Below are 14,403 nucleotides of genomic sequence, written 5' to 3' on the forward strand. Positions count from 1 at the left end.
AGGCATTCAAGGCCAGGCTGGATGTGGCTCTGGGCAGCCTGGTCTGGTGGCTGGTGACCCTGCATACAGCAGGGGGTTGAAACCAGATGATTATTGTGGTCCTTTTCAACCCAGGCCATTCTATGGATTCCTATGGGTAGCACTGTCACACAAATCCTGAGACACATTAATTCTCAGTTATCTCAACTAACTGTCGACCTGAAAATGTAACAATGGCATGGATTTTGTCCTTGCATGCAAATCTTAGCCTAATATGTCTGAAATATTTGTTCTCTTTGGTAGAATCAGGTAAGATTCTCATTCTTGCAGAGACCTGTTCAAAGAAAGCAGTGATCACATATGCAACATCATGCAGCATCACAAATGGTTTGTATACTTCCAAAACATTAGTTATTTCTCCAATCTGCATGTGCTCACCCAGTTTGTCGTCTTTTCCCTTCTTTCCTGGAGGATTAGCTGCAAGGATTCCCCAAGGCCTCCTGCAACTCCAAACTGCTCCACGATGCTCTTTGTTTTTCTAAACTGCTCCTCTGGCACCAAGTGTTTCATGCACCGTAGGTACATCTGTAAGGTCTGTTGCAGTGGTGGGACTGGAAGTTTTGGTACTGCCTGATTATTAAAAAGAAAAAAAATCAAACTAGTAAGTAATTCTACTTGTTCCCAAGCTGTGTGTGATACTGCATGTAAAGCAATGCAATGCCAACTCCCTTCAGTGTTTGGGTCAGCTGCCTCTGCTAAGTCTTTCCCAGTACCTTACCTATCTGCTATCTGCAGCCTACTTACTGAGTGGGGGGAAAAGTGGGGAAAAAGAAAGTGTTGATGCTGTGCAAGTACTGTTCAGCAATAGCTAAAACAATAGTGTGTTAGCAGCAGTTAATTACAAATACAAAATACAGTCCCATATGGACCACTATGAAGAAAATTAACTCCACCCCAGCCAGAGCTGCAGAGGAGAGGAATCTGGGGGGGTCCAGCAGTGGTGTATCAATATACGTTCTTGTATAAATATATATTCATGTACCTCTCCACAAGCAGTGGATTGGAACAGGCTGGAAACTTTGGTTAAGGCCATTGCATTTCATAGCTTATGACAGTTCTGCTGTTGATAACATATTGCATCCCTCTTTGAATCCATTTATTCTATTGTAGCAATTGAGACACCTGATCACTGCAAATGTAATTGTGTGACTTCAGTAGAGTTTCACTAGGTCATGAAGCACCTGAATTTTAGCACGTAATATACAGTTGTACAAATACTGAAGTGCTGCTACCTGTCTAGTAGTCCTCTGGCCAATGAACATTTAAATTGTAATCGGTCATTTAAAAGTCAGAGGAATTTGGGGGCAGTGGGAAGATCAAGCTATGAAATAATCCATGAAAGCCAGGAAATTGCAAGAGAATCTGATGTTCTAAGCATCATTCCTCAAAGAGATAGGCGTATCTCCCAGCTGAAATAATAACTGCCATGTTATTTAGCTGTGCTTGTCTGCTCATAACTAGCATAGACCTGTCATGTCACTCCTGAAAGGGAAGAGGTAACCAGATTTGTGAATACCCTTGTATTCACAACTGCACGACTGAACTATGTGACCTTAAGAAACTGAAATAACTCCTGCAATTACTTAACAAACCTAAAAGAGAGGCAGAGGGTGTCCTCTGAGCTCAAGTCCCAGCTCTGCCTTGTGACCTCCACAGACAAGTCAGTGCTGAGCTACCTTTTCCCTGTCTAGAAGTGGAAGATTACAGATACTCATTAAAAGAGTCGTAAGATGGCCTGTTTCTAACAGAGATACAAATCCAAGCTTAGCCTGGGTCTCAGAAATAGAAGAGTGGTAACTTTTCTGTTTCAAGCAGTGAATATTCAGGGAATCTGTTCTGTCACTCAGTCCTTGGTCAGAGGAAATAAACGTGCCATGTTTCTTTTTGACACCTGAATTTGGCCCTTCCTTTCTGGGTAAGGCTTATGCACATTTTGTGGCTCTGCTTAGAAAAAAGGCTTTACATATAAGGGGCTTAGATGACTAATGAGAGACATACACATCTTTTGAACCAGCTTGCAAAGGAGTTATGATAATCTGATAATTCTGTACTATTAAGAAACAATTATGAGCCTTTTCTGACTGCACTGTAGTGTATCTGCTGTAGAGCAACATTTCACTTCCTAGTTTTCCTCAAAGGAAGTAGGGAGGAATAATGTATATGGACATAAGAAACACCACTGTTAGGGCCTGATTGTACGCTGCTGTAGGATAACTAGTGCTCCCCAAAATAAAGGTAACAGCTCTAGAACAGAGTTTGCTTTGTGGTTGTTATAATATACAGCATCAATCTTACAGTCAGCTCTTAAATGTAACCTATCTTTGTTTTGAGTTTTTTTTTCCTCACAAACAGACACTTACTGGCTCATCTTTACAGCGTGAATCTTTCTCCTTCTTCTGCATGTCTTTTTCTAGTACAGGCATTCCTGCATTTCCTTTGAGATTGTTGAGGACAGAAATTGCAGTCACTCGGGGGGCTCCCAGAGCCTCACACCTCTGTTCTGGAAACAGAGAAGATTTAAAGTCCAGTCAGTACCCATTATTTATAATGAAAATGTACATAAGAAGTATTCCCTGTGCGAGCATACACAAGGCTCAGAATGCAAAATTGTAGTACAGCATTCAGAACTGGCTAATCCAAACCCTATAGAGTTTGGTCTGTTGGTCCGTTAATCCTATTACACTATAGGTTTACTTATCTAGAACAATCTTATATGGCCTCCCTCTGCTGTTTTGAATTACAGTACAGTTGCACAGACCCAGGGAGGTGCTGTCACCTGTGTGTTAAGGATGTGGAGGCTGCAGAAAGGGCTGTGATGGGGGCTGGAAGCTCGAGGGATGTGGGTGCTTTAGGGCAAAGCTTCTGCCCTGGGGGACCCCAATAGTGTGCCTAGGCAGGCTGGCTGTGGGGGGACTGAAGATGGAGGCACATGCTGCCTTTCAGCTGCTCCACTCATTCTTTCCAAATAGCAGCTACTTATCCAGGAGGATGGCTTCAACCTGCCATCAACATCAACAGTTAAAGCAGAGTGAGTTTTGTGTGTGTGTGTGGACAGGTCTTGGCATGTCACAGATGTTCCTTTGTAATTGTTTTGCATTATGAATATGCAAAATAGAAAGTGTATGTTGACTAAGTAGGAAATAGAGTAATATTTCCTCTCTGAAACCTGTAGGACTACAAATTCAGAGCACTTCTACGTTACGATCATTTCTTAAGCAGCTTTTAAATGCAATTTAGATTAAAAATAAATAAATAAGGGAATTTGTGAAAGCAAAATAAAGAGTTTTGGTTAGGGGTGGGCAGGGAGGGCTGTGTTATGCCTGTCCAGAGAAGCTGGCTTGGCTGTTCCAGTTCTGTGGCCTCAGCACATCTTCACCAACCTGTACATTGCCATTGAGGCTCTGTGCTGATGCCGACCTATCTCTGTCCTGCACTGGCTGCCAGTGGGGCTGTGCTGTGGGAAGTAGGTTGTGTAAGGCTGACAGGCATCCCTGGGGTGCTGCAATGAGCCATTTCATGTTGATCTGTCATCTGCTCAGGATTTTAACTCAGACAGGAGCCCGTTTCCCTCACCAAAAGGCCACATTAACCCGCTGTGCTGCTCCGCTCCCTCCTGTGTGCTACACTGGTCTCATTGCATCGCACTGCGCTCTGCTCAGAGCAACTCTGGTTCAAAGCACTCCAAATAATGGACGTGTCCTGTAGCTCATGGAAGATGGGGGTTTGCTCCCATGTGTGCAGCTCCCCAGCAGCATTCACAACAGAGCAGCCATTTTGTCTTCAGGGACTGTTTCACCCTAGAGGAAAAATCTCGTCGCTATCCTGCTGTTTATTGGGACTTTTGTTCTCTCTCTCCTGACGTGTTTGTTTGTTTGTTCTGGTCATGCTGCAGTAAATATCACCAACTCTAGGTTCATACTTTCTCTCTGTGAACAGTAGTGCTAACAACCAGCCCGCTTAGGTGGTGCTGGCGGAGTGAACTGTGCTTTCCTTTGTCATGTGGATGAACTGAGGCTTTGTCTCTGGTTTGACAGCTCCCAGCTTAGCATCACACCCAATCCTGTATTTGCTTAACACTCAACAAGGAAACTGACACAAGGGCAAATCCGGCCGAAATTCAAGATGACTTCAAAGTCGCTCACTCAGATGGTAGTGAGGAGTGTTGTCAAAGTTATTAGAAAAAAAGAAATTAATCCCAGCTGTTTTTATTTACAGCTGGCTTAGTTGGGAAGGCCGGGGTGAGCAGCTTAGCAGGATGGCTGTGCATCCCGGCAGCCTGGGGAGCCGGTGGCTGTCCCGACAGCTCGGAGCAGCAGCTCAAATCCACAACAAAAGGCACTCTCTGATCTCTCTGTTAGCAGATAGCAGCAAGGGCTGCTGCTCTAAGCCTGGATGATAATGCTCCCGTTCTCTATGCATGCTGGACCTAGGAGGCAGCCTCCAGTATATCACAGAAAGTCACTGGGGCACTGTCTGTTGGTCGCCCTCAGTGTTATCAGGAATCTCTACTTAAAGTTATCAGGAATCTAAGAATAATATTTGTCTTACCAGGAATGCGAGTGCACGGAGCATGTTGCAGCCACTAATAGACGGCAGTGACAGGAGCCTCCCTCCCATCTCCATGAGCCCCCCATGGGCCACAGCAGCGGCGGGACCCGTCGAGGACCGCTTCTTCTCTGCTATCGACGCTCCCCGAGCCCTTCCCACACCCCAACCCTGGGCAGCCATCGTCGCCTCCCCTCGCGGCGGGGCGGCCCCGTGGGTGCCTTCAGTACAGCGGAATCCGGCGAGGGGAACCCCGCGGTGCTCCGCTCCCGCTGCCAGGCACCCGGTTCCCCCCCGCCCGGCTCTCGCAGCCGCGCCGTCGGGGCGCTCCGCCCGCCCGTACCTGCGGCTCGGTGCCCTCCGGCGGCTCAGGGCGGGCGCGACGTCTCTGTCCAAGGTACCTCCGCCACAGACAGGTCCCCTCTGGGCGAGGGCGTGCGGAGCGCGGCTCGGCCCCGACGCCGCCTGGCTCCTCCCCGACCCGCGCCCCCGGCACCGCCCGGCCCGGCCCGGCCCTCCCGCCCCTCCCGCCGCGGTCGACACGAGCTGCTGCCTCTCGGGGCCGAACCCGACGCCGTCACTGGCGGCAGCGTGCCCCGTGCCTGCCGTGTCCCGGCGGAGCCCCTCGTCGGGGCAGTCGAGAAGCTCCCGGAGAGCGCAGGGAGACCCTGAAGGCTGCGGTTTCCGCCGCCGGGGCTGCCCAGAGCGGGGGCTGCCACGAGGGTCGGGCACCCACACGGCTCCTGGAAGCTCCGGGGCCGAACGGGGCGGGAGGCGCTGCCCGCGGGGGCGGCTTGGCCCCGGGGCGGCGGCTGGCAGCCACTGTGCAGCTGACGGCGAAGCGGCTGAGGGAAACGGGGTTCCGTTCTCACCGCCGCTCCGTCGCCGGCCCGGTCGCCCCGACGGCACTGCGGCGCGGCTCCGTGGCGGAGACGGGAGGCGGCTGTGCGTCTCGCGGCCCCCGGGGGGCAGCTGAAAGCAGTTCGGGAGTCGCCGTGGCCGTTTGTGTCCGTTCTTTTCTACCCCCGAGACTAGAAGTCGTTTGTTTTGTTTCCTGACGAGGTAGGAATTAAAGCAAACGATTTCTTTTTATTTCGAGAGAAATGTACGGAGCCAAACGTGCCCTCAGGTGCCGCTGCGGTTGGATCGAAGGCTTTCGCTTCCTGAGAAGGAGCGAACGAAAAACTTCACCCTCGTTTCTTTGTTTTGTTAGTTCCTATCGGGGCGTGCACAACGCGATCGGCGCGGCGCTCAGCACCGAGAAAAGAGTTTTCCGGGGTTGAATACGTAACTGCTGGCAACGTAAGGCTGGGAATATGTGTTATATGAAATTGGGAGAACTAAATTTGTGCGGGAGTATGAGACCACGGGGGACGTTTTTAGGTGATCGGCGGTGAGCTTGTAGGGCAGCCTCGTTCTCTCGGACCCGTTAATCTGTGTTTTGAGGAATGAATGAGCACGTTTAGTGCAGGGCTTCTCCCCGGGCGGGTCTCGTAACCGATGGGATCGGCGTTATCGGGAATTGGCAGCAGAGGGGTTACGCTGAGCACAGCCGAGCTCCCTCCCTCCAGCAGCCCTCAGCAACGTAACAAAGACAATCGATCCCCTTCAGTTCCATTTATTCAGATTGTATTGTTCTGGTAGTTTGGACTTGAACATAACACAGCATATTGCACTTACCGGAGAGCGGCACAAGAAAAAGTACAATGCTTCGGTTTATTCCCAAGGAATGATAAGATACTGGGATGGTCGTTGCTCTTCTTAAATATATGAAACCAAGCGAAAATCTAAGTATATGTACACGAGATTTATTAAGTCCCTGAATATACCATTCAAAATTGTACACGGATTTTTTTTTTTTTTGCTTTACTTTTCTCCTCCCTCCCCCCAGTTTTTTCTTTACAGAGATATACATTATGGCACGCTCTGTTTCAGCTCGAGCAAACTTTACACAATCACACTCCAGCTGGGAGGCTGCTTCCTTTTTTCAAGGATGCCCATGATCACTCAATATTTATTTCCCCCCCCCAGGATTTCTCCCACCCCTCACCAAAACGCTGAAGGAAATACTGATTAAAATAAGTCTAGAAGAAGAAAGCCATTACATCATGACAAAGGCTAAACTGTATATATTGCACATCAGTACAGAAACGGAATGCAGTAACGCTTTCATTCCCCCTGTCCCCTCTCCTTCGCATCCCCCCTCATCCCCAGTCTGTGTGGGAGGACCTAACTGTACTCATATTCTGACGAGTCTTCCTCGGACACCTCTGTCAGGTCCCTGCGGTATGAGTCCGTGCCATTCTCCTCCGTGTCACCCGCTGGCCGCAGGCTTTTGCCCACACCTCTGCGCTCCTCCATTTTGATGGTGTCGTAGAGTCCCTTAGGTCCTTCTTCAAGGAGGATGTTCCTCTCCGAGTGAGAGGGTTTCATCTGGCAGACGTTTTTGAGGAAGATGAGAACGGGGGCGTAGAGCACGTTGGCGAGCCCCATGCCCAGGTTGAGCTGCACGAAGCCCATGGTGTGTACAATCTGGCCGGCCACGACGGGCCCCAGGGCGTACGCCACACAGTAGGAGATATCTGCGATGGCGTAGACGCTGCCGTAGACGGAGACGTGGCGCACATCCACCAGGAAGGCCAGGGTGGGCAGCAGCGCCGTGTCCACCAGGGCGATGCCGAAGCAGATGCCGCAGAGCGGGATGATGACCTGCCAGAAATTCCTGCAGGCCGGCACCAGGCAGGAGCTGGCGCCGATGATGGCCATGCCCAGGGCCCCGTAAAACCACTGAAGGTGCGGATAGGCGGCGGCCAACCGGACGGTGACGTAGACGCCCAGCACGTGGGGGAAGAAGGCGGGCAGCCAGGTGAGGCCCACCTCCCACTCGCTGGCCCCCATGGACTCCTTCATCCAGTTGGCGATGGTGGGCTCCAGGAAGGCCAGGGGGATGTTGCAGGTGGCCAGGGCCCCCGCGACCACGGCGATGTAGGGGTCTATCATGAGGCGGTGGATGGGGGTGCCCACGGGCATGTTGGCCCTCGCCCCGGCGGCGCAGGGCGGCGCCAGGGCCAGCAGCAGCAGCCCGTCGAAGAGGCAGACGCAGGCCAGCACCAGGAAGGGCACCTGCTTGCCGGCGAACTCGTAGAGCACGCCGCCGAACGGGGGCGCGGCCAGGCTGCCGAAAGAGATGCAGGCCAGCGCCGTGCCCAGGGCGCGGCTCCGCGCCGGCTCCTCGGAGTAGCGGTCGGCGATGAGCGCGATGCCCGCAGTGTCGGCGAAGGCCGAGCCCAGCCCCTGCAGGCTGCGCGCCGCGAACAGCGTCGCGTAGTTCCCCGCGAAGGCGAAGGTGGTGGTGGAGAGGAACATGACGGCCAGCCCGGCCAGCAGCGGCGCCTCGTAGCCCACGCGGTCGATGATGGTGCCGCTGAGCGGGTTGACTAACAGCTGCAGCATGGCCTTGGAGGCGAACAGCACCCCGATCTGCACGTCCTCGTTGTCCCCCGTGGCCGGCGGGTACCGAGCCGGCAGGAGGCTCCGGTTGCCGCCTCCGCTCTCGCCGTCCCCGCCGTCGCCCCCGCCGCCGCGCACGGCCGCGAAGTACTCGGGGATGATGGGCACGATGACCATGTAGAGCATGTTGTCCAGCAGCAGCGCCACGCACACCACCAGCAGCAGGAGCCGCCGCTGCCGCCTCGCGTCCCCCATGGCCGTGCCCAGCCTCCGCCGCCGCTCGCCCACCGCCTCCGACAGCCGCGCCACGGCGGCCCGCGCCCGCCCCGCGCCCCCCTCCTCCGCCATCGCCTCCGGCGCCGCCGCCGCCCCGCAGGGGGGACGGGGGGGGCGGCCCCGCCGCCTCCGCCGCCCGAGCCGCCGCCGCCGCCGCCGCTCACCTCCCGGCGGCCGCCGCCAGCCCGCGCCGCCGCTGCGAGGCGGCTCCGAGGGGCCGGCCCTCCATCACCACACTAATAAGCGCCGCGCACGGAAACCCCACCCGCCCCCGCCGCCGCCGCGCCGGCCCCGCACCCCCCCCGCGACACACACCCCGCCCGCCCTCCGCGCCCCGCCCCGCAGCGCGGCTCCGGCGGCGCTTCCCGGCCGCGGAAAGGGGGCTGCGGGAGCCGCGAGCCCCAGGGCTGCCGAGGGGCGCAGCGAGGAGGCGTCTCCGGTAACGAGGCGGGGGTTCGCCGTCAGCTTTCGCTGCCTCGACGGCGCGCAGCCCGCGGAACGCCGGGCGGTTCTGGCAGCGTCCCGCAGCCCTCGCTCGTCCCTTCCCTCGGGGCCCGGGCGGCGGAGGGGCAGGCGGATTAGCCCGACGGGCGGCCGCCGCAGCTCCGGGCGGCGTTCCCGTGTCCCCGCGCCCCGGCCGCACCGGAGGGGTGACCCGAAGCCTCCGGGGTTGGTGTACGGAGATTGACGGCTCGGCCGCGTGCGCTGCGAGCCCCACAGGCCGCTCCGACCCCGCCGGGTCCCCGGGAAATTGCCAGCCCTCCCCGGCCGCTTCAGAGGACGCGGAGAGGAGGGGAGGCTGCCGCCGTCTAACCGAGAGCTGCCCGCACGGGATGCCCTCTCGGACACCCTCGCGGCGGTGGGGCCGTGTCACGCAGGGAGCGGCGGGACTCGGGGGGCGGGGGAGGGTGTCTGTAACGGGGAGCGGGGCCACTCGAGGCCGCCCCTCCCCGGGGTGCCAGCGCTCCCTCCGCGGGGGCCGCTGAATCTGGACTGGAAAGCGGAGACCAAAGCAGCGCCATCCTCCTGCGTGCGTGCGCGATTGTGGCACTCAGACAAATACCAGAGCGAAAACCTCAGCTGTGGAGGCATGATATACTTGCTGTGTTTGTCTGGGCAGCGCTGCAACTGGAAGCCCTGCCGAGCAAGCGGCCCCACGTGGCGCAAAGGCTGCGGTGTATGGAAGATGCTCTTGCCATAAAGCAGTAAATGTTGGTGCTCCTGGAGCAGAAAGGACACGTGGGCTGATCCAAGGAGGGTGTCTGCAGAGCTCTGTGTGAAATAACCGGATCTCTCAGACGAGCGGTTGAGGAGTTCAGGCGCCTTCATTTGCTTGCGTAGCTGGGCTTGCACTGCTGAAAGGGAGGTGATTTATCTGTCAGTTGCTCTCTCTTGCTCTGTTGCAAGAAAACTGTCTGGATGACCAACGAGACATTAAGATGGATCTCTACGTGGAGTAGCATACAGATCTGATTGTACTTATGCAGAAAGAGAGGCTTAAAGCACATTTAATAGTTCCCCAAGACAGTGTTATTAGTTTATTTCTCAATGTAAAAGTACAGGAATGCACCACTGACAGTAGGGATGGGGCTCTTGAGCTGGGACTCCAAAGAAGCCAGTGTTCCACTGCTCCTGATGCCTGCTTAGAGTGTAGAAGAAACATCCCTGAGAGAATGAAGGGTCTTAATGGGAAGGGTACTGATCTGGAGGCCAGGGCTGCAGCATGTGGCAGCATGGCTCAGGACTACTCGCTATCAGTGAAACTGACCTAGTTGCACTATAAAGTACTCAAGCAGCCAAAGTCTGTCCTCAGGTTTCATGAGCAGAGCCTGAGGAACAGCCTGAGAACTTGTCTCTGCAAGTCATGGGAGGAACAGCTCCCGGGATAACTGGGAAGCTCTTGAAGGATGTGCCTCCTATTTGGGATGGATGTCACGTTTGCAGTAAGCGCTAATAGGCTGGGGGCAGGTATGACTTTGGAGGGTTGCTGTGCTGCAGTCAGGAGTATTGGAATCTTGGCTCTCGCTTGATGAGGCACTTTATTTGATTAAACTTTCCCTTTTAATCAGAGATATGGCTATTTCCCGTCTCTAAAATGGAATCCGGCTCTGGGGGTCATGTCTGGATAATAAAGGGACTGGTTCTCTTGTCTCAGGGGAGCCGATATCGAATTTATTTCCATCAAGGGAAGGCATAATTATACTTGTAAAATGTTGCATAATAAATTTAGCCTTCCTAGTAAATCAAATCAGTGGATACCCTTATCTACAAGAGATGCGTCATCGCTACGTGAGCTTCTTTGACTAGCAGAACTAATGGGGAGAAAATGGACCTTCAGCTGTGGTCAAAGTTGGTGAACCCACGGTAAATTAAAAGTTGCAAAAGACCTCCCCGGTGTTTAGCTTAGAAACTTCTATTTGGGGTGGAACTATATGGTGAGATGAGATGCTTTGGGATGACTGTTGGTTTTGATGCTGTATCAGGGTGATTTTACAGAGAGAGACAGAATGAGAGACAGAGAGAGAAGCACCGACTGCAGTGATGCACTCTGCTGTCAGGAACAGACTTAAGTTAATTGGATGTCCTTAAAAGTCTTCCTTCCACAGGAGAGAAACTTTCTGATTTGAGGAGTCCAAACACAATGACTCAGAAAGCTGGAGTTCCTCGTGTCTGCAAAATATTAATTTTCTTAATAGCCCAAGTACTTAATGTCTGCAATGGACTGCTTGTCCTCTTCAGGGTACGGCAAGAGTTTTTAGCACTTAGTGCTAAACTAATTATGTGTTTCTTTTCTACATCATTTCTGATCAAAAGACCTGCTGATCTGATCCTGTTAAGTAGGAGAGACTCACCTACTTGGATGTTAAAAGCTTTAACAGTGCGGTAGGGGAGAAGGAAGAAGAAAGAAGGTTAAGTCCATTTTCAGGAGCTTCATTTCAAATGCGTTTTTGTGCACGAAGTGGTGAGGCTGTTAGAAACCAACAGATTATTGCATGGGTGGGATTACTGAGAAAGCATTGGTTTTTTCACCTTAGCCGCTAGGTATAAGCCATATATTGTGTCAGTGGCAGCCACGCTTCCTGCTAAGCACCAAAATCAAGGCAGACAGGCAGACGGGTGCAGGCACAGGAGCCAAGCGCACGCAGGAGCTTTCATGAGCGGAGGAAATACAGAGTCCTGGCAGATGTTGGATGATCCCATGGCTGGCAGTGCCAGTGGGGTGGCGCAGTGGGGTCAGGCAGGGCTCGGTCCTGCTTGCAGGTCTGTGTGACAGCACCATGGGTACGAGCTTCAGCCCTTTCCACCAGCAGGGTTCTTGGTGTGAGCTCTCAGACACAGCTGTCTGGGAAGGCCAGGCCTGTTGTAATTCATTCCTGAAGTCAAAACTTCTTGTGTGGTACAGAAGTGATGAGGGATGGGGACTGTACGTGAAATGCGCCCATCCATTTCTGTAAAAGCTGTGTTTAATAAGCAAAGCTTCTCTTTAAAAATGGTTGCCCTTTTTTTTTTTTTTTTTTAAGGAATGGTAAATGATCTGTTTTGTTTTTATGTTTCACCCATACTTCATGCTGCTTCACTCCTTGGCAATAATGCTTAGAGAGAGACAGAAAAATGGATGAGAAAGAGAAGGGAGAAAGTAATTCAAGGGTTTATGCCCAGGCTTATGGCAGCTCTAGCGATACTCGATGTTCTTGTTAGTTGTAATAGACAGCTGTGAAGTTAGAGTTAAAAGATAGCTGTTATATTGTAGTGGCTTCCAGCCCTGAAATTGCAGGGCATGCCTCTACTTCTAAATGGCTGAGCCAATGGAATTTCCACTTCCCCCCTCAGAGAATACTTTGCTGTCCAATAAAATTCATGGCTTGAGCAGTCTCCTAATGTTCAGTCTGAAATTTCTTTTCCTGCTTTCCTCCTCCTATGCTCGCGTCTGCTTTATGTGTCACCTTAATCCATCCTTGTCTCTTCTTTCTATCCTTCAAACATCTGATCTGTCAGTCACAGGCTCAGCAAGGACTACAGATGCTGCACTGGTATCCATCTGTGAGATGCAAGAAGCTGCTGTAAGATCTGGGAAGGTGCTTCTCCTCTCAGTGCTTCTCTTTGTGGTACTTTGGCATTGTTTTTGTCTGACTGTCTTCCTTTGCTCCTGTCAAAGTGTTTTGGAGCCGACCAGACAAGTATACATATTTTTTCTCCGAAGTTACCCAACATTTTCAACTTTGCAATGGTAAAAATGCATAAGTTGTTCTTGTTCCAAAAGCCTTCAGGTTTGTGCCTGCACTCATTTCTCCTCTGATTTTGCAGTGAGCTGATCCTTAGTGTGTTTCCCCACTAGCTCCTCATGTCTGCTCACATTCTGGGGCTTTGCTGCAGCCCAAATCAAGTTCCTCATTAGCTCCCTGTTGCTTAATTGCCTCTCAGAGCTAAGACAGCAGGAAACACATCTTCCATACTCTCAGAAATGGTTTCTGTTGCTCTCAAAGCAGTGTCAGATTTGCAATCTGATTTGCTGACAGTTTAAATGCGGGTTTCCATCATGCTGGGCACTTTTGTCACATTGGCCACAGAAGAAGGATATTTCGAATAACCTGTCAAGTGTTTTGGTTTGGTAATCTGTAAAGGGATCAGCATCATCCCAAGCAGAAGAATTGCGTGTGAATGCTTTACTTAAACAGGGAGGCAGATCTCTTTGCAGAATATATTATATGTGACATATACCAGTGACAGGATGCAAATCAGATTTCGTCTTCATAATATCGAAGTGAAATTCCACTGTCTGTTAAAGAAAGCTCTGGCATCTGGCAATTTCATAATGACTTACTACCAAATTGTCACAAAGGAGACAATTCTGAGTAAAGCATGAAAGAGGCATCGGTGTCTGGAGACAACACAACACTGCCGTGGCTCCTACTGCTCCAGGTGATATAGAAGATTGAGAGAAGATAAACCTTGAGTAATTACACTGTGCCTTAGATACTTATTCCTGTGCCTAGACTGTAGGCCTGCTAGGTTAAGGCTGTGGGGTAGAATTTATTACTGCTCTTGCTCATCTATTCTCATGGCATTCTTTTGTTCACAAGGGGTTACATTTGTTAGAAACTTTCTTTACCTTAAGATTTTTAACATCTCTGATATTTCAACATATATTTCACTCTCAGCACGAGGGTGCCCTCTATTAAAATCATTAGAGAAGGGTCTTGCTTTCCCCTTTCCCCCTGAATTGAAGGGGGCTAGGTCAGCAAATGGAATAAAATTCTTAAGAACCACTGAGATTCATGGGCACATCCAGTAAGTTTGTGCTTAGACGCTGTAGCAAAAGCTGTCTGGAGAGTTTGCAGATCTGAGGAATGTGAAGCCTGGCTGCTAGTCATGCAGGACAGGGAGGTGGGAGATGTACCCGGGAGGATGTCCTGAGAGAACTCTTGCTCTGAGCCCTGCTGCTGGTGGGTAAATGCATGGGACTTGCTGTCAGAATGTGATGGGTCTGCTGGTGTCCTGGCTGTATTCACAGACAGGGTGGTTATGTAGGTTAGAGTCAGGATCAGAACTTGTGTTTTCTTCTGCAGTTTGGCGAAGTGGGTGAGTTCTTTCTTTTCTTCCCTCCCAAAGCATGTTAAGGGCTGAGTTTTCCTTGAGTTTGAGTGAGATGGTGGCACCTACATGAACATCTTTCTTGGTGGACATATCTAATTCACTTGATGTTAAATGCAGCAATAGAATGAAAAGTACCTCTGATCTGTAGGATACCCTAGGAGTTTTCTAATCTTTGTATACAGGCCGAGGGAGCTGGGCTTGTTCAGCCTTGAAAAAAAGAAGGCTGCAGGGTCACCTTTCAGTACATAAAGGGAGCATACAAACAGGAGGGGAGCCAACTCTTTGAAAGGGTAGATAACAACAGGACAAGAGAAAATGGTTTTAAGTTGAAGAAGGGAAGATTAGGTAGGATATCAGGGGCAAATTCTTTACTATGAGAGTGGTGAGCTGCCCAGAGAGGCTGTGGATGCCCATCTGTCTCTGGAGGTGTTCAAGGCCAGGTTGGATGGGGCCCTGAGCAACCTGGTCTGGTATTCAATGTGGAGGTTGGTGGCACTG

General features: G+C 51.9%; 2 protein-coding genes across 2 annotated transcripts in view; both read right to left on the minus strand.

Annotated features, from left to right (window-relative positions):
• The window catches only part of CHAT (choline O-acetyltransferase), a 32,795-nt gene extending 27,762 nt beyond the window's left edge, over nucleotides 1-5,033 (minus strand). Inside the window, exons 1-3 of the mRNA XM_015866066.2 lie at nucleotides 4,928-5,033; nucleotides 2,400-2,539; nucleotides 418-609 (exon numbers count right to left, since the gene is read on the minus strand). Of these exons, the coding sequence (XP_015721552.1) occupies nucleotides 418-609; nucleotides 2,400-2,462 (255 nt within the window). The 5' untranslated portion in view covers nucleotides 2,463-2,539; nucleotides 4,928-5,033. The remainder of the gene's footprint in view (nucleotides 1-417; nucleotides 610-2,399; nucleotides 2,540-4,927) is intronic.
• Nucleotides 5,034-6,186: 1,153 nt separating this feature from the next.
• On the minus strand, nucleotides 6,187-8,382 carry SLC18A3 (solute carrier family 18 member A3). The gene has a single exon (XM_015866068.1). It carries the CDS (start codon nucleotides 8,380-8,382, stop codon nucleotides 6,814-6,816), a length of 1,569 nt encoding a protein of 522 aa, XP_015721554.1. The 3' UTR covers nucleotides 6,187-6,813.
• Nucleotides 8,383-14,403: the final 6,021 nt, after the last annotated feature.

This window comes from Coturnix japonica, chromosome 6, assembly GCF_001577835.2.
Source record: "Coturnix japonica isolate 7356 chromosome 6, Coturnix japonica 2.1, whole genome shotgun sequence".
NCBI lineage: Eukaryota > Metazoa > Chordata > Aves > Galliformes > Phasianidae > Coturnix > Coturnix japonica.

What these genes read in the sequence shown, in the direction of transcription:
- SLC18A3 (XM_015866068.1), bottom strand. Translation starts at nt 8,382, where the DNA reads ATGGCGGAGGAGGGGGGCGCGGGGCGGGCGCGGGCCGCCGTGGCGCGG.